This window comes from Camelina sativa, chromosome 1 (assembly GCF_030686135.1).
Source record: "Camelina sativa cultivar CO46 ecotype springtype chromosome 1, ASM3068613v1".
NCBI classification, from domain to species: Eukaryota; Viridiplantae; Streptophyta; class Magnoliopsida; order Brassicales; family Brassicaceae; genus Camelina; species Camelina sativa.
Window position 1 is genome coordinate 7070380 of NC_141880.1, and position 21801 is coordinate 7092180.

At 31.5% G+C, this 21801-nt stretch overlaps 3 protein-coding genes, 1 long non-coding RNA gene, 2 other non-coding genes and 1 pseudogene across 9 annotated transcripts; 4 read left to right on the plus strand and 3 right to left on the minus strand.

The window, feature by feature from the left end:
• Positions 1 to 1398: 1398 nt before the first annotated feature.
• Positions 1399 to 5142, plus strand: LOC104781867 (peroxidase 29). The gene is made up of 3 exons (XM_010506643.3): positions 1399 to 1945; positions 4187 to 4547; positions 4624 to 5142. Exons 1-3 carry the CDS (start codon positions 1691 to 1693, stop codon positions 5034 to 5036), a joined length of 1029 nt encoding a protein of 342 aa, XP_010504945.1. The 5' UTR covers positions 1399 to 1690; the 3' UTR covers positions 5037 to 5142.
• Positions 5143 to 5850: 708 nt separating this feature from the next.
• Positions 5851 to 6264, plus strand: LOC104705174 (S-protein homolog 2 pseudogene; annotated as a pseudogene).
• A 7466-nt stretch (positions 6265 to 13730) lies between these two features.
• LOC109124792 (putative protein phosphatase 2C 42) lies at positions 13731 to 16686 on the plus strand. Its single transcript, XM_010506657.3, has 4 exons — positions 13731 to 14484; positions 14954 to 15321; positions 15849 to 16085; positions 16291 to 16686. The coding sequence occupies exons 1-4, from the start codon at positions 14142 to 14144 to the stop codon at positions 16513 to 16515; spliced, it is 1173 nt and encodes a 390-aa protein (XP_010504959.1). The 5' UTR covers positions 13731 to 14141; the 3' UTR covers positions 16516 to 16686.
• On the minus strand, positions 16513 to 17767 carry LOC147949625 (uncharacterized). Of its 2 annotated transcripts, none has more exons than XR_015558846.1 (2): positions 16885 to 17767; positions 16513 to 16806 (listed from the first exon to the last, which is right to left on the minus strand). It is a non-coding gene; the product is annotated as an uncharacterized LOC147949625 (long non-coding RNA). The 2 variants fall into 2 exon arrangements; XR_015558847.1 differs by having other exon boundaries at positions 16513 to 16801; positions 16885 to 17742.
• On the minus strand, positions 17202 to 17294 carry LOC147949626 (small nucleolar RNA snoR118). The gene has a single exon (XR_015565610.1). It is a non-coding gene; the product is annotated as a small nucleolar RNA snoR118 (small nucleolar RNA).
• Positions 17372 to 17448, minus strand: LOC147949627 (small nucleolar RNA R66). The gene has a single exon (XR_015565581.1). It is a non-coding gene; the product is annotated as a small nucleolar RNA R66 (small nucleolar RNA).
• Positions 17768 to 18838: 1071 nt separating the features above from the next.
• On the plus strand, positions 18839 to 20247 carry LOC104781880 (transcription factor bHLH147). 3 transcript variants are annotated; one of them, XM_010506676.3, is made up of 2 exons: positions 18839 to 19088; positions 19264 to 20247. In XM_010506676.3, exon 2 carries the CDS (start codon positions 19271 to 19273, stop codon positions 19964 to 19966), a length of 696 nt encoding a protein of 231 aa, XP_010504978.1. In that variant the 5' UTR covers positions 18839 to 19088; positions 19264 to 19270; the 3' UTR covers positions 19967 to 20247. The 3 variants fall into 3 exon arrangements, with proteins under 3 accessions (XP_010504978.1, XP_010504970.1, XP_010504986.1); XM_010506668.3 differs by having other exon boundaries at positions 18919 to 19088; positions 19197 to 20247; XM_010506684.2 differs by having other exon boundaries at positions 18919 to 19088; positions 19250 to 20247.
• Positions 20248 to 21801: the final 1554 nt, after the last annotated feature.

The window sequence follows — 21801 nt, forward strand, 5'->3', positions numbered from 1 at the left end:
CTTTGGTATCTAGAATGAAGGAAGATTGTGTTTGTTTATGTAATGATGATACAATGTATAAACCGCTCATTCATTAACGTAATCAAAAGAAGTACCTCACTCAGGAGCCATTAAAATCTCAAGAGAAACGGCGCGCGGTCCTCATTGCTTATACCCTACAAAACATCCAACTAGATTTATATTTGGCATTACAAAATATTAATTGTAACAATGACATAGAAAATGAGTTCTGCCGACTTTTTATGAGACTTACATATGGAAAATCATTTTTAAATAAATCAAAGGAATAGTCCGAAAAAGCCAACGTAGGATCTACTATCTAGCGTTCCGTACGTCTTGAATTAAGGAGTCTGATCTTTTGCAAATGTGTTCGATTAATCAATAATCTTAAAATGTACTGCATGGTTCACACCCGATGTACGTATTAGTCGATTCCAACGTATAATGCAATATTTTTAAAGTGGCAAAATATATGTATTTGTATAGGCATATAGCTGTGATATAAAATGCCTCATCTCGTATCTATAGGATAAAAAATTTTGTCCTCAACGAATCCAGAAACCTCAAACTTGATGAGGAATGGGAAGCGGGAACATAGTAAAAGGAATCTATAGCTTTGATGCTACTTGTGAAAGTTTACGACATGACTCTAGTCGACAATAAATTAAATTGAAGTAATTTCTTTCTCAATAGATAGTTAATTACAGTGTCATATATAGATAGAGTTTCGCAGAAGCATTTACGTTTTCTAAATCACCACAATTACTATTAATAAATACTCTCATACACTTGTGGACCTAATTTGTATTAATAACCAATGTTTTGGGAGATAATACAGAGAAGAAAAAAGTAATACTGTACTAGAAGAGTTTATAAGGATGACGAAGGGGATATAGTGAAGTCACAGTGTTTATCCAACTTTTGGAAAACAGCTATATGGACATTAATTTCACCCCAAATTCATATTAATGAGTCCCACCATATTACCATCTGTCTCTGGTGTCTCTGGTGTCTCTAGAATCTACTAGCTCGTCGTTTACTACTAACCCTAATCTACTCGTTTTTTTCTACTAACCTTACATGTGTGTATATAGTCATATAGACTATAGTGGATAAAAAGATGGAGTATTATAAACGCTTACGTGAAAATTAACCTAACAGTTCACATTATTCATACATGTTCTTTTTACCCATTTCTATATGTCTTGTCTTCTTCTCAATCAACTGTTACCTATAACCATTTATTGAATCAAACCTAACAGTTCACATTATTCATGCGTGATTTCAATTCCCAGATAGTCAGGTACCACCAAAACCAAACAAAACTCACGAAAAAAATGCGATATGGTTGGCTTACGAACTATTTCTATACAATCAAAAATATATACTTTATCTAACATCACATTAATATTGATATATTCGGTTCTGAAACTGTTAACCAGACTTAACCGGAAAATATAATTGACATTAATTAATACTGCCAATTTTCGGGCAAATATCAATCGGTATGATTTCATATAACTTTTTTTTTCATATATTTTTCGGTTGTGGTTATTATTAATATCACGGACACTTACTTTCTTCAACTTCCTATTTATACATATAATTCCAAGTGCAAATAAACAAGTCATCTTCTCATTAGCTACCGATATTAATTACCTCCAATTCTGTACCCAAAAAAAAAAGGGTGATGAAACCAAAGAGCAAAGTTGCAGAAGCTGCAGCTGCATCATGTGTTCTTGTCATCATGAGCGTGTTATGTACGTGCATTAATGGTGATCAAATGGAGACTAATTACGAAGGGACGTTATCTTATAGTTACTACGAGAAGACTTGTCCCAAAGTCGAAGAGATCGTGAGATCTTCACTTTCATCAATGTTTATTCTTGATCCTACTTCTCCTGCAGCCTTGCTAAGGCTTATGTTTCATGACTGCCAAGTTCAGGTTCTCTATCTCTAGCTAAATCATCATTCTCTCTTTTTCGCTCCAAGAAAATTTTCAATATATATATATATAAATCCGGATCCTTGACATAATTGAGAAAATACTTGTTAAACCAAACCCTATATATATTAAGTTTTTTTTTTGTTAATTAAATCAAAACCTATTAATTAAGTTGGAAACATATATTGAATCTGATCGTTATTAATTATGTGAATAAACATATCAGCATGACAGCATGTCATGAATCTGATCGTTATTAATTATGTATAATATGATCATTCAGTCTTTAAAATTGCCAAAAGTGGACGTTCGTACATGATATATATCTTGTTTTAAAATTTTAATGGTATATAATTTTGTTCTAACACGTATCTGAGCTTTCGTTTTATTTTTTCTTTAAATTTTTTTATATAGTAAACGAGCCAAAGTTCACATATAACATATACGCGTGGGTTTATTTGATATATTTTGATAAAAATTATATATGATTGATTACAGTAATAAAATATTATCTCATAAAAAATTAAAATTGAAAAGAATTAAATTTCAGATACACAATTTTTTAAATATAAAAATCAGTTGTATTATAAAATCAAATCTGATAAAAAAAAATTAACTTGACGTCCAGGCGAAGCAAATCAAACTGATGACCTCACATATCCTAAACCATTTTCTTTGACCATCAGAAAAACGAAACAATTTTATAATCATGAATTTAACTCGTTTTCATATTTAATTGATCGCTACCACCTATGTTTTCGTGTTTTTTATTCAATGTTTCTTATTCTTCATATTCTTTCTTGTCATTTTCATTGTCAAATTTTGTATTAATTGTCATCGTAACTTTTACCATTTGGTTCTTCATTATACTCTTTTTCTTCTTCTTCCTCGTCAACTTCTTCGCATTCTTCCACTGAAAAACATTTTTTTAGACTACCACACAACTTGTTAATCCATCAAACTCCAAGAACAAAATCATTTCTTTTCTCATAAAATTTGTGAAATTCATGATTATCAGCATAGTCAACACATGCACCCAATTATTGACAATTTTATCCATATACTTATTTGGTTTTAGATCCACCCGTTTAGAAACTTCTCAAACCAAAATCCTTACTTGGTTTATAATATTTTAAAAACATAATAAAATATACTAATAATTATTTATTTAATATGAATCATATGATATATAGAAATATGAGTACACTATAAGAATATATTAATTATAAATAAATAATATCAATTATATTATATCATCAATATGAGTACACATATTATGTTATAATATAATTGATATTATGTTACAATATTTATAATATTTTAAATTTTTAAAAGGTTTCGAAATATAAAATTTGATAATATTTATAATATTTTAAAATTAAGAACTTATAATATTTTAAAACTTTTTAAAGTTAAGAACTTTTAAACGTTTCAATATTTATAATATTTAAACTTTTAAAATTATTTAAATATTAGAATTTTTTTTGAAACTGTTTAAAGTTTTAATTTGATCATATAAAAAACCAGATCAAACCAAATTATAATAATCAACTACAAAAAAACAATATTTATAATATTTTAAACTTTTAAAATTTAAAAATTATAAGATTTAAAAACTTTTTAAAAGATAAGAACTTTTAAAAGTTTCAATATTTATAATATTTAAACTTTTAAAAATTTTAAAAATTATAATATATTTTTTTGAAACTTTTTAAAGTTTTAATTTGATCAAATAAAAAACTGGATCAAACCAAATATAAAACTTTTAAACTTAGACGCCTAATAAATCAAGCTTTCATGCTCATTCGTTGTTGGTAGCATATTAATTTTATTTATACTGGTTCTGAATCATTGTCTAAAAAATTTCTAGCCGATATGGGATATTGTACATAGTTCTTTTATTTCCATAAATTTAAAATTTTCCTTTTCTAAAAAATTCTGGAAATTTTAAAAATGTTAATAAATGACATGTTAAATCCTGATTGGTTGTTTAAAATAATTCTTAATATATAAAATTTTGGAGATTTTAAAAAATGTTAATTTTAAGCTTCTACTTTTTATTAGTATAGATATTTTTATGTTTTTAGTTAAAAAATGAAAATTTGTTGAAGATAAGTCACAATTTTTCGTATCCAATATAATGTTAAATATTTGAAGGAGATGGAGAGAAAAACTCGAATAGATCATTTTTCTTGGTAATAATTTCATTTCATCTATCATCATTAATTGTCTTATATATAGGGCTGTGACGCATCGATCCTACTCGAGCCAAGCGGGGACCAACAGTTCACGGAGATTGATTCAGTCAAGAACTTTGGAATCAGAAAGAGAGACCTTATTGGCTCAATTAAAACCTCACTAGAGACGGAGTGTCCCAAGCAAGTCTCATGCTCTGACGTAATCATCCTCGCCGCAAGAGAAGCCGTAGCTCTCTCGGGAGGCCCACTCATCGCAGTGCCACTAGGAAGAAAAGACTCTCTCTCCACTCACAGCAAACACGTGGCAGACTCTGAGCTCCCTCCTTCCACTGCTGACGTGGACACCACCTTAAGTCTCTTTGCCGGCAAAGGCATGACCGTCGAAGAGTCCGTGGCCATCATGGGTATATATACTTTTATTTATTTACTTCTTATAATAAATTATTATAAGACACTAATTCATATAATAATCTCGTATAGGTTCACATACAATAGGAGTGACACACTGCAACAACGTACTATCACGTTTCGGTGATAACGCAAACGCGACAAGCGAGAACATGGATCCACGTTTCCAAACGTTTCTTCGTGTTGCTTGTCCAGAGCTTTCTCCAACCTCACAAGCCGCGGAAGCCACATTTGTTCCCAACGATCAAACTGCGGTGGTCTTTGATACAGCTTACTACGATGATGCCATAGCTGGACGTGGCAATCTCAGGATTGATTCGGAGATTGGAGCTGACCCACGCACACGTCCGTTTGCTGAAGCGTTTGCGGCTGATCAAGACCGCTTCTTCAACGCCTTCTCTTCAGCTTTTGTAAAACTGTCGTCTTACAAAGTGTTAACCGGGAATGAAGGAATAGTTAGGAGCGTGTGTGACAAAATAGTTTGATGTATATTATAATTATCAAATATTAAATGACAAAATTATTATACAATCTGTAACAAACTTTAAGATGGTTTAAACTTTAAAGCATAGTATATTAACATTAAACCTATTGATACGTTTCGCAATATTTCATCATAAGTTATTTAACAACCAGACTTAGCGCAAACCGGTTATCAAAAAGGTTAACCGTTAACATTTTAAACATATTAATTATCAAAAAATAAATAATAATATAGATAACAAATTAAAATTTTGCTTAAAAAGCTTGCACTCATTGCCTGAAATGGCACGAAGTTCATACAAGAAAAAAGCCCAATTTAAAATTTTTGCATAAAAGATGCGACAACAGTTCAAAACAGACCACACTGATTCAACAATCAACTTATGGGCCTCAATCGTTTCGTGGCCAATTTGTTTATCTTCTTGGAGCAATTGTGTAAATAAATTTTGTCAATAACAACAACATTTTATTTAAATAAATTAAAAAAAACCAAAAAAATAACAAAACATTCACGACTCAATTATACGGAATGACTTGTATATTAATTATGAGGATACGACTCAATTTGACAAAGCTGCTGAACAAGGAATTCGTATATCTCTGTCCAAATAATATGGATCAAATTATAAACTTTATGGGAACAAAGACTATGCATATATTTTAATTTGGAAAGTGTACGGCCAAAAGAGTAAAGTGCTGACTAAACATATTAAATAAAAGATTATTACAATATCAACACTACATTATTAGTTTGAGTGAAGTAATCATCAACATAAACTTCGATTGACAAAATAAAATAAAATTGGACGAATCATCATGGGTGGTATGAAAGCATCCTTAGCCTTCTTTGTAATGATTACCTTCATAAGTGCAACTATATCTCGAGCCCAGAAAACGACGACAGTGGTGATTCGTAATGATCTTGAAGGTGGTTTGACGCTAGAGCACCATTGCAAATCAGGGGATGATGATCTTGGTTTCGGGACTTTAGCACCAGGTGAATCGTGGTCGTTTGGATTTAAACCGGATATATTCGGCCGGACTTTGTTTTTCTGTAAGTTCAGTTGGGAAAATGGAAGTCATTATTTTGAAATCTACAAACAGAGTAGAGACAAAGAATTTAAAGAGTTTGGATGCAGACGATGTGAATGGAAAATACGGAAGCAAGGACCTTGCAAGCTTATCAACAAGACGCCCAAATTCTTTGATCTTTGTTTTCCATGGACATAATTTTTTTTAGAGCAAAAGTAACAAAACATTGTAACGTATAATGTTAGAACTACAACGAGCTTTTCTCTTTCATTTCATACTTACTATTCACATACCGTTGTTTTTTTTAGCATACATTAATGGACTAATTAAAGTTCAGCTACATAAAAAAAACATTCTAAACAGAGAACAAGTTACTATTTACTAATAATATTACGACAGAAGAAAATAAAACAAATGTAAATATCACTTTAATCGATCTCCGGACTAAACTCAGGACTCTCGTACTATAAACTTATTCTTCGGGCATCGGTTGTGCTATATAATCTATATTATTAAAAATGTTTATTTTTAATAAGTAGACATAGATTAAGAGCCAAACATATACAATTAATAGAAGCACTGTATAAGGTAAACGTGTATCCAAACAGACCTGTAAGCAAATTAAATACTGAGGAATAAAGAATATTATAATTAATCTTAATAAATTTTGAAACAAGAATTACAAATATCAAATCTGATCTCAACACATTCAACTCAGCCAAGATTTCCAAGCTTAATTTGGAATTATCTGCAAAAAAAAAGGACAACGACCTACAAAAACATTTGGAAAGTTGATCTTAGAAGTTACAATTTATGTTATTGTTGATTTATATAAAATATATTATACAGTCACAATCATAATTAGTGGCACAAAAAGGGAAACAAGTAAACAACATTTACGACATACAAAAATAATTAGCATTCAAACAAGTAAACAACAATAATTAGTATTCAAAATTTCCAAAATCCGAATCTTAACAATTACGTATTTTAATAGTAACCATATTTTGAATTGTTTAGGGTATGAGTCATTAGGATCAAATTCAAATGTTTAGAAATATATTATCTTCTTACCAAATGTGCAAACAATATTAATTACTATCACCTAAATCATAAACATTTTCAATTCAAAAAATCATAAATATAGGAACAAAAATAACATTTTGTTATGAAAATATATGGTATCAATTGCATCTATATATAACCATCGTTAGACAAAGAGCATAGTATCCGATCTTACTTGAAATACCTAATTTTGTATATCAAAATGGCTACCAACGATGGCAGATCCGAATCATGATGTCAAGCTTTTTCAAACCAGTGGGGGTATATTGAAGGTCATTTTATCAGATAAAATAATGAAAAGATCATCACTTATAAACAATGTTTGAATTTATAAAGCATTTAATATGCACACTTCTTTTCTAAGTCTTTTTTTAATATGAAACTAATTTATGTTGAATTCTATTTTTTTACAGAGTTCAAAAATTCATGTTTAACTCAAGAAAATATATGTGTGGCGTTTTTGTTCTATTTTGAACTACTCTTTTGAGGTTTTTATGCTTTTAGTATTCTAATATTTTTCATCCCTGAAAATGGTTCTCATTTACATCATTGTTGACAAAATCCTAACTATTTAACAACAAAATGTGTTGTTTCTCTTAATGAAATTATATCGTAAGACTGTCGTAACTACGAAAAACTAGTGATATCTTTAATTAAGATTTCAAATTTTAAATTGATATTTTTATTTTATATATTATTAATGATACATGAAGATACCAGTATAGATACTTGGAGGTACCTCTTACCATAAAAAAAATGTGAAAATACCAATATATAAATGATTTTAATATATTTTTGTAACACATAATTTTCATATTTATATGGATATATATATTTGCAGGCGGTAAAAAGAACAAATGTTGTTACTACATATGGTGTCAAGGAGAAAAAACGTGAAGGAGTATTGACAAAGGACTTTAATTATCAAAAAATATAATTCTCAAGTGATTGATTCTACTTAAGATAATTGTATAGTAGATTTGTGTAACCATCCACACATATAGCATATGTATATATGTGTATATATGTGTGGTATAAAAAATCAATATGTTAAATAATATATTTTACAAAATTATTTTTAAATTAATAGTATAGATTTTGAGAAATATAAAGAAAATTTGTATAATGTCCACTAATTTGTAAAAATTAAATATCCAAACAAAAAGTACATGAATTACGAATATCCCATCCAAATCTTCTACCTATTTCATTATCTGTTAGACTATAATATATAATCTCAAATGGGTAAAGTATCATTATAATCACAGTTATGAAATAAAATAAATATGACATATATGGGATGCGACAAATTTTTCTATCCATATATAAACATTTTATATTCGTCTTAATTTTTTTAATTGTAGTTGTTTATACTTTTCGTCTAAAAAAACAAAACATATATGATCATTCTTTTCATCTAAAAAAACAAAAACATATCAAATGCTATATTGATACGAGTTTAGATTGTAAATGTTACTAATATTCGTTTAAAATATGTTTATAAACATTATACCGCACATATGTAATATATTTCAAACATGATAATAACCTTAATTTTTGAAATCAACCCCGCACGTATGTGCGGGTCCGAATCTAGTATAAGTTAAGAAGTACACACGTCCTACTATATTAATTGAGAATTACAAATATAAAACTAACCTTAAAAAATATAAAAATTTACATTCAAATGTCATTAGAAATAGTTAAGAAAAAGATAAAATCATTGAGAGTAATAAAGATAATTAATAATTAATTAATCATCTATTTATCTATTTAAACAGATAAACTCAAATGTGAATCCCACCATCATCGCGTTGTATTATGTTTACCGCAGGTTCTATTCTATTTCACACCATTATCAAATTCCACACACGAATATTTATTAAAAAAACATAGCTACAAAAATGTTATTCTTCCCATTACCTAAAGATATGACGTCTTTTAAGAATTAATGGCCTATTCGCATCAAGATCTGAAGACAAATGGTTATTATTGTCCGATGAACTATGCATGATAGTAATGTTAGTTGCATTTGCTTACTAATTTCAGAACTATAGCAATCATGTTTTATCGACAAAGGTTTAACCAATTTTATTTATCGTTACATGCAAATGTTTTATTGACAAAGGTTTTCACTTTCAATAAACGCTTTTAAAATACAAAGTTATTATATATACCAACCAAATTTATAATCACAAACAATTATAAATAACATAATAACAAAAAAAACAAATTTACATTACAAAAAACGTTCAGCCCGCGGTCTTCCGCGGATTAGTACCTAGTGTACATATTAATTGATGATACAAGTGGATTAACATGTTAAAAAACAAACTAATGATTTAGAGATTAAAATTACAAAAGATTGAAAAAAATACAACAACCTTTCAATTATATGATTTATATCATGGATCAAAATTGTCACAATCATATTCTTATTTTAAATTAATCCATTGTATCAAAGACGGGCGAAGAAACAAATCTACGACCAAATAAATTTGAAAATAGTTGGGCTTGGATATTATCGGGCCTAATAAAAAACATTATATTGAAAGCCTTGGCTGAATTTTTTTATTGGAAAACCCTCTAACGCGGTTCTCTAAAATTTTCAAAATTTGAATTTTCAGATCTTGATTTGGGAGACCTCACTTCTCTCTTCTCTTTTCTCACGCTGTCTAGATCTCTCTCTCTCTCTAGAAAAGCGAAAAACTCTCTGACAAAACCTTCTCTCTCTACTCTGGGAAGCGAAAATGGCTGCTGCTGCTCAACCTAATGCCAATCTTCAACTTCGCATCCACAAAAACGCTGGTAAAAAGAATTTCAACAAAAGATCTCGATCGGATAAACAAACTCGAAATTACATTGAATTGAATGGGGATGAAGAAGGAGATGGCCTTAGTTGTGTGATACACTGATATCGTAGTAAGGGACCAATTGACCTACCAGATGACCACTTTTGCACACTACTTGCTCGAGAAAGCGAATTGATTTGGAACAGGTAAATCGATTCTACTTTGGATATTATCATTTTCTTTTACTTGGACGTTGTATTTTAATTTGCTTTGAATGTTCAATTCGCTTTGGATTATTTTGCTTTGAATGTTCAATTTGCCTTGGGTTATTTTGCTTTGGATGTTTTTGCTTGAGTTAATTAATAAAAATGCCATGAACAGTAAAAAATTTAGTCAAACTGCCACTTTTTCCTTTTTTTTTTCAAAATGCCACAACCTCTTCTTAAAAAGACAGAAATGCCCCTCGATGAACATTATGCTGTTGATAGACAAAATACGGATGATGGACAAGATACAGATGATTGACAAGATGTAGATGATAGACAAAATGAGGATGATGGACAAGATGTCGATGATCAACAAGATGCGGATGACAGACAATATGCGGATGATAGACAAGATGCGAATGATGGACAAAATATTGATGATATGGAGAAGGATGCCGACGAGAAACTCAATCCTCCACATCATCTTTTGATCCACCCTCATCCACATCATCCTTTTTTGGTCCATCATCCCCTTTTAAATCATCATCCTCGACATCTTCTTTTGGTCCACTACCCTCTTTTGGTTCATCATCTTTGACATCTTCTTTTGGTTCACCATCTTCTTTTGGTCTATCAGCTCGACAACTTTACATTTTTGTCTAATTATCTTTCATAGTCAACTTATCTTTAATAATATGGATAACTAATTTGAACTCGTGGAGAACTTCGTTAATATAATTCTCGTATACAAGTTATAAAAATAAAATTCGTGGACAAGTCTATGATTTACTTTATAATTTGTCCATCAGATCTCGTCCACGACAATCATTCTCTTTAATAAAAGAGTATTTTTGTCTTTTAATCACACTTGAACAGTAAAAATGTGGCATTTTTAGAAAGATAAAACAAATGTAGCATCCCTTTTTGCTTTGTTTAGTTTGAAAGTTGAATACAAACCTGCAAAAAAAGGTTGAGAACACGTAAATAAACTATTTGGAAGCAGGTTTAAATATTGTATATAGAAAGAAAGAAAAAAAAAACCACAAGGCTTTACCTTTAATATCTGGCATGGGATTTGAACAGTTCTGTGGACATTGAGCGTTTCTGTTACATAGAAAGAAAAACTAGGAAACTAGATTAAAATAGACAAGAACAAATCTCTTGTTAATTACATTACATATCTTTTTATCATATAAAAATTATTATATAGAGTAATATAGAAATTTAGTTATATAAAAAAAAGAAATAGAGAACAAATTAATTGATCGAATGAATCACACACACTATTTGCTATGGCCAAAAAAAAAAAAAAAAAAAAAAAAAAAAAAAAAGATGACAACATCAGTTTAATCGATCTTAGAGACTGGACTCACTCAACTCAGGACTCATTGTACTATATTCGACACCAGTTGTGTTATATACCTTAAGATGTATTTCAACTAAATCAGTACGAAGATATATTTACGTTTTACAAAAGTAATTAAGTAAGGTAAACATTTTTTTGGATAACTTAAATTAATAGGGTGAATAGATTGAGGACAATATTTGGGTTAACCTCTAGGGGTGAACCTCTTCATTCACCCCTTATATAATAAGGAAATAAAATTTGTATACATTATTATAAAATTAGAAACTTAAACCACTCTTTTATAAACTCAAACCGATATATAATTTCGTTTTAATTGTAAAAAATAAATCCTAACCATCTCATTTGTAAATCCAAACCGACATATAATTTTGTTCTAATTGTAAAATCTAAACCCTATAAAAATCTCATTGTAAACCCAAACCGACATTTAATTTCGTTCTAATTGTAAAATTTGAACCCTAACAATCTCATTTGTAAATCCAACCCGACATATAATTTTGTTCTAATTGTAAAATCTAAATCCTAACCATCTCATTTGTAAACCCAAACCGCCATATACTTTCGTTTTAATTATAAAATCTAAACCCTAATTCTCATTTATAAACCCAAACCGATATATAGCCTCATTTAATTGTAAAATCTAAACCAAGCTAGTATCTAACTTTCTTTAAATAAAAGTATACTGAATTTTTTTCCTTAATTTGTTTTGCTTTTTAATTTAATTTTGATTTATTTTTAAAATAAAATATCAGATAAAACATTCTAATTGGTTGAGAAAAGAGGGGGTGAATACAAAGATTCCCCCCTAGGGATGAACCTAAGTATTTTTCTTATAAAATTAGAAACTTAAACCGTTTTTTATAAATCCAAATCGATATAATTTTGTTCTAATTGTAAAATCTATACTCTAACAATCTCATTTGTAAACCCAAACCGATATATAATCTCGTTCTAATATTAAAATCTAAACCCTAACCATCTCATTTGTAAACCCAAACGACATATAAGTTCGTTCTAATTGTTAAATCTAAACCCTAACCATCTCATTTGTAAACCCAAACCGACATATAATTTTGTTCTAATTGTAAACTTTAAATCCTAACCACCTCATTTGTAAACTCAAACCAACATATAATTTTGTTTTAATTATAAAATCTAAACCCTAATTCTCATTTATAAACCCTAACCGATATATAACTACGTTTAATTGTAAAATCTAAACCAAGCCAAAATTTAACTTTCTTTAAATAAAAGTATACAAAATGTGTTTCCTTTTTTTGCTTTTTAATTTATTTTTAATATATTTTTTTAATAAATTATTAGATAAAACATTCTGATTGGTTGAGAAGAGAGGGTGTGAATACAAATGTTCACCTAAGTATTTTTCATACATTAAATGATCATTTATCCAATTTTTTACTATTTGAGATGAATAAGTTGGAAAATTTATTGAACTCATTCAACCAGAAAAACTGGAGAAATGAATTACTTATAAAAGAAATTTGTTCAACTCTTTTTTTTTTTTTTTTTTGTTAAAAGATATTCAAATTTAAATAGCAGAAAAAAAAAATGTTTACAGAGCTAAAGCCCAGGGATTTGAAGACCCATGATTAGAAACCCATTAAAAGAACCAAAAATTAAAATACACCTAGTTAAAGCCCATTGTTAGGAAGGAACCAAAAGTGAACCAGAATTAAACCACCCAATCATAATCGAACCAGTAAAACGGTTGGCAGATAACCGCCAGAATTTGTTCAACTCTTTCATCTCCTATTTAGTGGATGAATGAATTGAGTGTTATTCAATTAGTTTCATTCAACTCATATTTTCTCAACTCTTTCATGATTCATGTATGTGCAACCATTTCCACGCTTGATATAAAAAAAAAGTGATATAACACGTACATTCATGTGCTTTTAAAAAAATAATCCACTGTCGACGAAAGAAGCAATGTCATAGTTAAAACGCATATTGGGTTAGTCCCCCCGCATGGGAAGGCTTTTATATCGAGTGGAAGTGATGAAACCATATACTTTGAAAAGATGAGATTGGTGAAGATTTTTACTTGCATGTTGCCATGTTGGGTCAAAAATAAAAACACTCTTATTAGATATATAGACCAGACTATAGTAGAAGAAACACACACTGAAATCATGTAAATATGTAATATTTATGAAACTTTTTTATCTTCTTAAAAAAATTATAACTATAGTTTTTAAAAATTTGTTTGGGTGGTACAATAACAGTTGTAAATACAGTAATAAGGAAATGGTCGGGACAGCTAAGGAAAGATCGCTCTCTCGTCATCAGACAAAAAATTACAAGCGAGAATTTCTTTGTTCCTCCACGACCGGACAAGACACGTCCGTCTTCTTCTTCTTCTTCTAACTTACGCCTCCCTCCATATCCTACGCCTCCTTCCTTATCCTACGCATCTTCCCTTCCATTAAGACCTAGGGTTTTCTCTCTTTCTCTCTCTCTTTCTCTCCCATCATCATTCTCCCTCCCTCCCTCCCCCCGATCTATATCCAAATCCTTTACCCTTTCAATTTTGAATCGAACCCTTAAAAAAAAACCCCCAATTGAATCTTACGGTTCTGAGAGGAGTTTTAAGGGGGAAAGGGGGTTTTCGAGAGATGTTGAATGTCAGGTTCATTGATGAATCTGTTGTCTCTCTGCTTCAAGCCATTCGGGCACATCTGCGATAATTCCGAGGCTGGATCGGGTGGTGGTGGTGGTGGTGGCGGCGTTTCTGGTGGTAGAAACGGCGGTGCTGAAGGCAAAGACGGGTTGCTTTGGTTCCGTGATCTCGGTAAATACTGCGGCGGCGAATTCTCCATGGCTGTGATTCAAGCCAATCAGGTTCTTGAAGATCAGAGCCAGATCGAATCCGGTAATTTCGGCACTTTCGTTGGTGTTTACGATGGTCATGGTGGTCCTGAAGCTGCTCGTTACGTCTGCGATCATCTCTTTAACCATTTCCGACGTGAGTTCCACTTTGATGATTCCTGATTTTTTTTTTGGCGTTTTAGAGCTTTGGGTCTTTTTGGGGGAATTACATATAATTTTAGATGAATCCGTTGACTTAAATTCTGAAACTTTTTTTTTTGGAGTTCAAGTCTTGTGGTGATGAAGATTGTGATTGGTCAAGAAAGTTAGGTACTTTGACTTTCTTTTTAATCTCTTTTGGGGAATATAATTAGGTTTCCCATTGAAGCTGCTTAATACAAGTTTTAAAGCTACAGTCTTTAGTCCATTTTAGTCTTTTACTTTTACAACTTCATCCTGTGTTTATTGTTCTTCGCTATGCTTTGCCCATAAGCATTTAGTTAAGGGTCCCCTGGCTTTTGCATTTTGATAGTGGAGTGTACCTAGGAGTGTACTGTACTACATTTTATGAAAAGGAGGTTGAGCCTCTCTTATGTTGGGATTGCTCAGGCTTTACGATTATGCAGAAATATCAGCGGAGACGCAAGGAGTTGTGACAAGAGAGACTATACAAAGAGCCTTTCATGCGACTGAAGAAGGATTTGCTTCCATTGTCTCAGAGCTGTGGCAAGAGATACCGAATTTGGCAACTGTTGGCACTTGTTGTCTAGTTGGAGTGATATATCAAAATACTCTTTTCGTGGCAAGCCTTGGAGATTCAAGGGTTGTTCTTGGAAAGAAAGGCAACTGTGGCGGACTCTCTGCTATCCAGCTGTCGACTGAACACAATGCTAACAATGAGGATATTCGTTGGGAACTTAAGGACTTGCATCCTGATGACCAGCAGATTGTTGTGTTTAGGCATGGAGTTTGGAGAGTTAAGGGCATCATTCAGGTAGTTTCTCATTCTCTTTTTGTTAGTTTCCCAAAAAAAAAACGCAAAATTAGGGATAATTAGGTTGCAGAATTCAGTGTGTTGCATTGGGTTGTCGTCCTTCTCTCTCTGACACTCTGCCATGGATCATGTTGTTGTGCTTTTATATTTCCACTTTTGGTTAAAGCTGGTTTCTGGTTTTTCTTTGAATTTTTATTGGTGGTACTTCTGGCTTCTCATACTCTTTTGGGAAGAGATTAATAGATTTATTTTCTTTCTTAGTATTTGAGTAGTTTGTCTCGTTTTTATATAAGCTATTGAAAAAGTCCATTAGGAATCTAAGAACTAAGAAGTCCAAATCCTTATGATGAAGTAGTGAAGTAGGTTATGAGCAGGGTTTATGATGAACTTCCATAGTTGCTAAACATACGTCTTACCATCTTGGTGATGTCTAGTTACCAATAATTGATCAGCTTAACCAAACAGCTCTTCGGATTTCGTGTTCATTCCCTGTTTTAGTGATCAGCATTGATTTAATGTTTATCTAGGTTTCGAGGTCTATAGGAGACATGTACATGAAGCGACCCGAATTTAACAAGGAGCCAATCAGTCAAAAGTTCAGAATTGCAGAGCCAATGAAGAGACCATTGATGTCTGCAACACCGACTATACTCGCTCATCCTCTGCACCCTAATGATTCGTTTCTCATTTTTGCGTCTGATGGTCTTTGGGAACATTTGACGAACGAAAAAGCAGTTGAGATTGTTCATAACCATCCCCGTGCTGTAAGTTTCTAATTTGATTTCTCCTTTAGATGACTTGCCATGATTAGTAGTTTCCACTTATATTGCTCCCCACATCGTGTGGCTTTTTTTTTGGTCTGGACAAGTTTTAGATTACCGTGTAAGTGAAATCCTGATAATTACAAGTTCGTTAGATGTATGATGCACTGTGTTTTTTCTCTCTCTCTCTCTCTCTCTCTCTCTTAAGGGAAGCGCAAAGAGACTGATAAAGGCAGCACTTCACGAGGCAGCGAGGAAACGTGAGATGAGATATTCAGATCTAAGGAAGATTGACAAGAAAGTGAGGCGCCATTTTCACGATGACATCACGGTTATAGTGGTGTTCTTGAATCATGACCTCATTTCGAGAGGTCACTTCAACTCAACAACACAAGACTCACAAGTCTCTATACGGAGTGCTCTTGAACACTGAAAAGCAAAAAAACATTTTACAACAATGTTTCTTCTTACTTGGGTTATATGACTTTTTTTGCCTAGAACGCAATAAAAAAAACTGGGCAACATCTAAAAGGAAAATTGGAAAACATTGTAATGAGCTCTCTTGTATTAAGCGGCAATGTTTGACTGTGGTGTTTCTCTTCAAGTCGTTGCATAGTTCTGTCCTGATGAGTTACCACCAACCAAGCCTTTCGTCAAAAAAGACTAAATGCCGTATTTTCTGGCTTTTCATCTCTTTTATCACACTTGTAACTGTAAGTCTGTCCTGTGTAACATAGTCGTGTTATATAAGTAAACATCAAGTTTTTGTAAATCAAGTACCTGATCAGAATTGCTCACTCACATTTCGGTAGGCAACTGTGATAGCTCGTCAATAAAGTTGGTAATTTTCGTTCTAAAATTAAAACAGTCAAATTTCAACAAACTACTTCTTTCGGTCCAAAGCCTTTAATCGTTTTCAATGAAATAATTTAGGATCCGATATTTTATCGAGATGTTTAGAATATGACTTGGAGAGCTCATGGCTTCAATATTTTCCTGATGTTGGACTTGATTCTGGATGATATAACAACTAAGAAATACAAACCAAGTTTTGATTATTGTCAAGATCTAATTGGGAACTATATATATATCAAAAGAACAAGAATAAAGTAATAAGAAAAATCAGATAAAGCTTTCTAGGCTGCATTATCCATCAAAAAGAAGTCGAATGTCAATCAACTTCTCAGAGCCCAGTGCATAATCATCATCTTTCCCTACATTACATTATAAAGGTTACTCAAAAAAATCAAATTTTCATACAGAATAAAACAGACAAAAAAATTATTAGGATCCTCAGAGTAAAAAATGCTTATAGCGTTTCATCAATAATAAAATCAGGTCTCAAAGATTTCATGCCATCATAGGATCCTTTTAATAACAAGAATTTTTTTTTTTTTTTTAAAACGAATCAAAAGTGATTAAGATATAGCACGAGCTTATTCGCTATGCCTGGTAAAACATAAGCGAAGCGACTCAACGCCCCTGCAAAAATCTATCGCCTCTCAATTGGATGAAAGAATCATCCCATAAATACTTGAAAACTCTATAGGAAAAATCAATCTGAGAGGCGAATCCAATCAGCTAGTTAAAAAACAGATCACAAACATAGAAAAACACACACAGCAAACATAAACTAGCGAAAAGAGAGATAGATCGAGACTGTTTTAGGTTTTGCCGCAAGTGTTGTTATTTATACATATGAATTTTAGGTTTAGGGTTTTGTTATCCGGCCGCAAACAACAAACAAAATGGGCCTTGATAGTAGAAAAATGGGCTTTTGTTTCATTATAAGCCTGAGGAGGAAAAAAACCATAACCTTTGTATATTGTCCAGTTGGCAAATCATTTTTTGGTCCGTGTCTTTAGCAAAACATCATTCCTAATTTTATTTAAGCATTCCGATTTTAAACTTTTGAAAATGAACTGAGAAGCTAAAATTTGACAGAATATGGATCTTTATTCTTCTTTTCAATAAATATATATATATATATACATATATGGATTGAAATTTTTTTATTGTCTCATCAAAATCAAAATTAAGCTAATACAGAAAGAAAAAGAACAAAAAAAACTAAAATATCAAAATAAAGTTCTTTAAAAGAAGGTATTACAACTACATCATAAATCAAAACTCTAAAACCTACCAGATATTCGCTAACGTTTATTTTAACATAATACATTTAAATTATTTTTTCGTAGTTAACATTTAAACTTTAAAAAAAAATCAGTAAGTCAAACAAAAGTATAAAATGTTGATGTAAATAACAAGTGTAGTACCATAACTATAACAATATGTCTATAACTAACAATGATCTTTTTACTTTCTTTTTTATCGTTTATAATTAACTCACTCACTCCCAAATTTGAATCTAATCTATAACAAGACAGTGAAGTTATAAAAGTCACTAGCTTTGGTATATACTCCCTCTTTTCCAAAATATAAAATGTTTTAGTTAAAACACGCATATTAAAAAATAATTACTTTTAAAAAGTTTAATTAATCATAAATAAGACTGAATAATATAAAATATAAAATTAATTTAAAAATTGCGTATAATGTTGGAAACATTCTATATTATCAAACAAAAATAATTTTCTAAACATCTTATATTATATGAAAGGGAATATAATATTTTTAAAAACAGCTATTTAACACCAAAAGAAAATGAATTGGCTAAAAATAGAGAGTGTTATTATTAGTAGTATTAAACAAAAAGTAAGGATTTAACAATAATTTAATCAACAGAATGATAGTGCACATCACATGGGAGAGAAGCAAAGGAACCTACAGTAAAAAAAAAAAATTATTATTATTTGGATCATGTGTATAAAAATGCGATTCTTTGCTTCTTCGTTCCCTTTCTTATTTAAAAAAAAAAAAAAAAAAAAAGGAATCGTCTTCTCTCCCTTTTGCCTTCCACAACCTTCGTGACACCTCATCATCTCTCTCTCTCTCCCACCTTCTCCGTCCCGTTCCGTTCTCTCCCAATCTATCCTCCCAAAACAGGTAAATCATTAATCCCTTAATCTCTCTTCTTAATCATCTCTCTCTCTAATCCTCTTTCCCGTTTCTTCATCTCTTGTAAATTTCGAATTCTTTCTTAATCTTTAACAGATCCTCTGATTCGGATCCAACAGTTTCAGAATTCTTGATTCTAATCTGATCAGGAATATTTGATCAGGCGATTTATGGAGTCTATATCTCCCGTATCGAATCAAGTTACTCAGCCAACAACAACGACGACGACGACCTCTAGTTCCGATCGCTCCCGTCGTAAGCGGAGGAAGAAATCTCAACCATCATCATCGGTTGATTCATCTCAATCAACATCGTTGGATAAATGGAGATCGGAGAAGCAGCAACAGATCTACTCAACGAAACTAGTCCGTGCTCTAAGAGAGCTACGAATCAGTCAACAACCTTCCTCGTCTTCATCGAATCCACGTGGCGGCGGCGGTAGAGCCGTACGCGAAGTCGCGGACAGAGCTTTAGCAGTTGCGGCGAGAGGTAAAACACTGTGGAGTCGAGCTATACTATCGAAAGCCGTTAAACTCAAATTCAGGAAACATAAACGGCAGAGAATCTCGAGTCCGACGACAACGACGACGACGTTGACGACCGGGAGTATCAGGTCGAAGAAACAGAGAGCGACGGTTTTGAGGCTAAAGGCAAAAGGATTGCCAGCTGTACAGAGGAAAGTGAAAGTTCTGAGCCGGTTAGTTCCCGGTTGCCGTAAACAAACCTTACCGGTGGTTTTAGAGGAAACTACTGATTATATAGCTGCAATGGAGATGCAGATTCGTGCTATGACTGCTATTCTCTCCGCCGTCACCTCTCCGCCGCCGCCAGGTCATGATGGGGGACATACACATATGCTTGGTTAGTTGGCCAAACTGTCTTCTTCCTTTTTAAAATGTTTTTTTGTTTTCTTCATATTATTATTCTTCTCATCTCATTGTATTGTTTGGTGTTTGAATATTTTTACTTTATTCAACTTTTTTATTTACCATTTTCATCATTTTATGTATATCCTTTTTTTTTTCTTTCTTTCTTGAATCTCTATGTTTACCAAAAATAGTGCCGGAAAAAAGGAAAAAAAAAAAGAACAGGACAGTGATTGGTTTCTGTAATAATAATCGTAATAAATTTTTCAGTTTCTTGATAATCGTGGAAAGACATTTGAGTTTGTGATTACAATGCTTTATGGTTAAGATAACTAGACGTAATGACTTAATGGTTTTTTTAAGTGTTTGGTGAAATTAATGATATGGCCAAAACAATGGAGAGAGTATAATTTTGTTTTTTTTTTTTTGTTTTGTTATGTTTGTAAGTTAGGTTTGGTTGATTGGGATTGAATAATTCACTCTTTGTTGAAAAGATTTGTTATGACACCACTACTTATTAAGCTTGTTTCTTCTTTTGTATATGGTATTTTGGTTTATTTTGGTAATGTGGTTAGATTTTGGAGATGCAGAAAAAGGTAAAAAAAAAAAAAATCTAGAGAGTTAACACAATCACATGGTTGAGAAAGACATAAAGACATGAACATGATGATGAGTGACTCACATGCTCCAGTCTGAGCAGAGGGGTATATTTCTTTTCTTCTTCTGTTAAAAGGTGAACACTGAAATAAAGAGATAAATCGCATCACTCTATATTTTTTGCCCAACTTCTTTTTTTTTTTTTTTTTTGACACTCCTAAAAAAATTTACTGGGAAATCTAAAATAAAAATAAAAAGTTGAATATTAAAGGCACGAAAATCTTCTTCTTTGTTTTTGGTCGGCCAAAAGGCACTGATTTTGGTGAAACTGTTAGTATTGTGGAGGAATGAATAGTCATACCTAAAAAAATAAGAAGCAAATTCATGAAAATCAATGTTTTCTGACACATGTCATGTGGGATTTTACATTATCTCAATACTACTTGTACAAAACCCTTAAACCCCACCCAACACTTACGTTTTTGTTGCACATGTGATGTGCATTCAATTGGATAGACAATAAAAATCTTTGGATAGATCATATGCTTCAGAAGATATGTAGTAGATAATTCGGGTTAATTGTGTATCAGTGTAATTTGACTACATTTAAAGAAGAAGAAAAAATTGCGTATTTACTAGCATAAATACCGTGCAATGTGTGTGGTATACTAGCCTTAAAATGTTTGCGTAGCTCGAGGTAAGTAATGAACCCTAATTTTGAGTTTAATCTTAAAATTGATGTAGTCATATAGTAAAAATTAGTCGTAGTACTACGAAGGAAAAGACAACCATGTGTTCTGTGTTCATCAAAGTAAATATTTGTCGAACAAACAGAATGGAAATGAAAATGGAAAAGAGGAGAGAGCACATGGATTAAATGATTTTGGCGTAGTCGTAGAGTACTCTTTTGGTGTGTATAAATAATGTCACTATGACCTTTAAGCTGCTTTTTGTTAGCCTCTTTAATTTGATTGTCAATAAAGACTATTTATTGGTTTTATTCCAATCACTTTTATTTGTCAACTATTTAAGTCACTCAGTTGTCGGTTTAGAATATATTAATAATAATAAAACGTCCGAAATGATGTTTTGTGAAAGAGAGTTAAAATTAACTACAGGCTACATCCATAAAACTAAGTTCATAAACAAAGCTTCTTCGTGAGGTTCAGCCTGCAGGCTACATCCATAAAACTAAAGTTCATAAACGAATAGCTAATCAAATACAATATTCGTATATA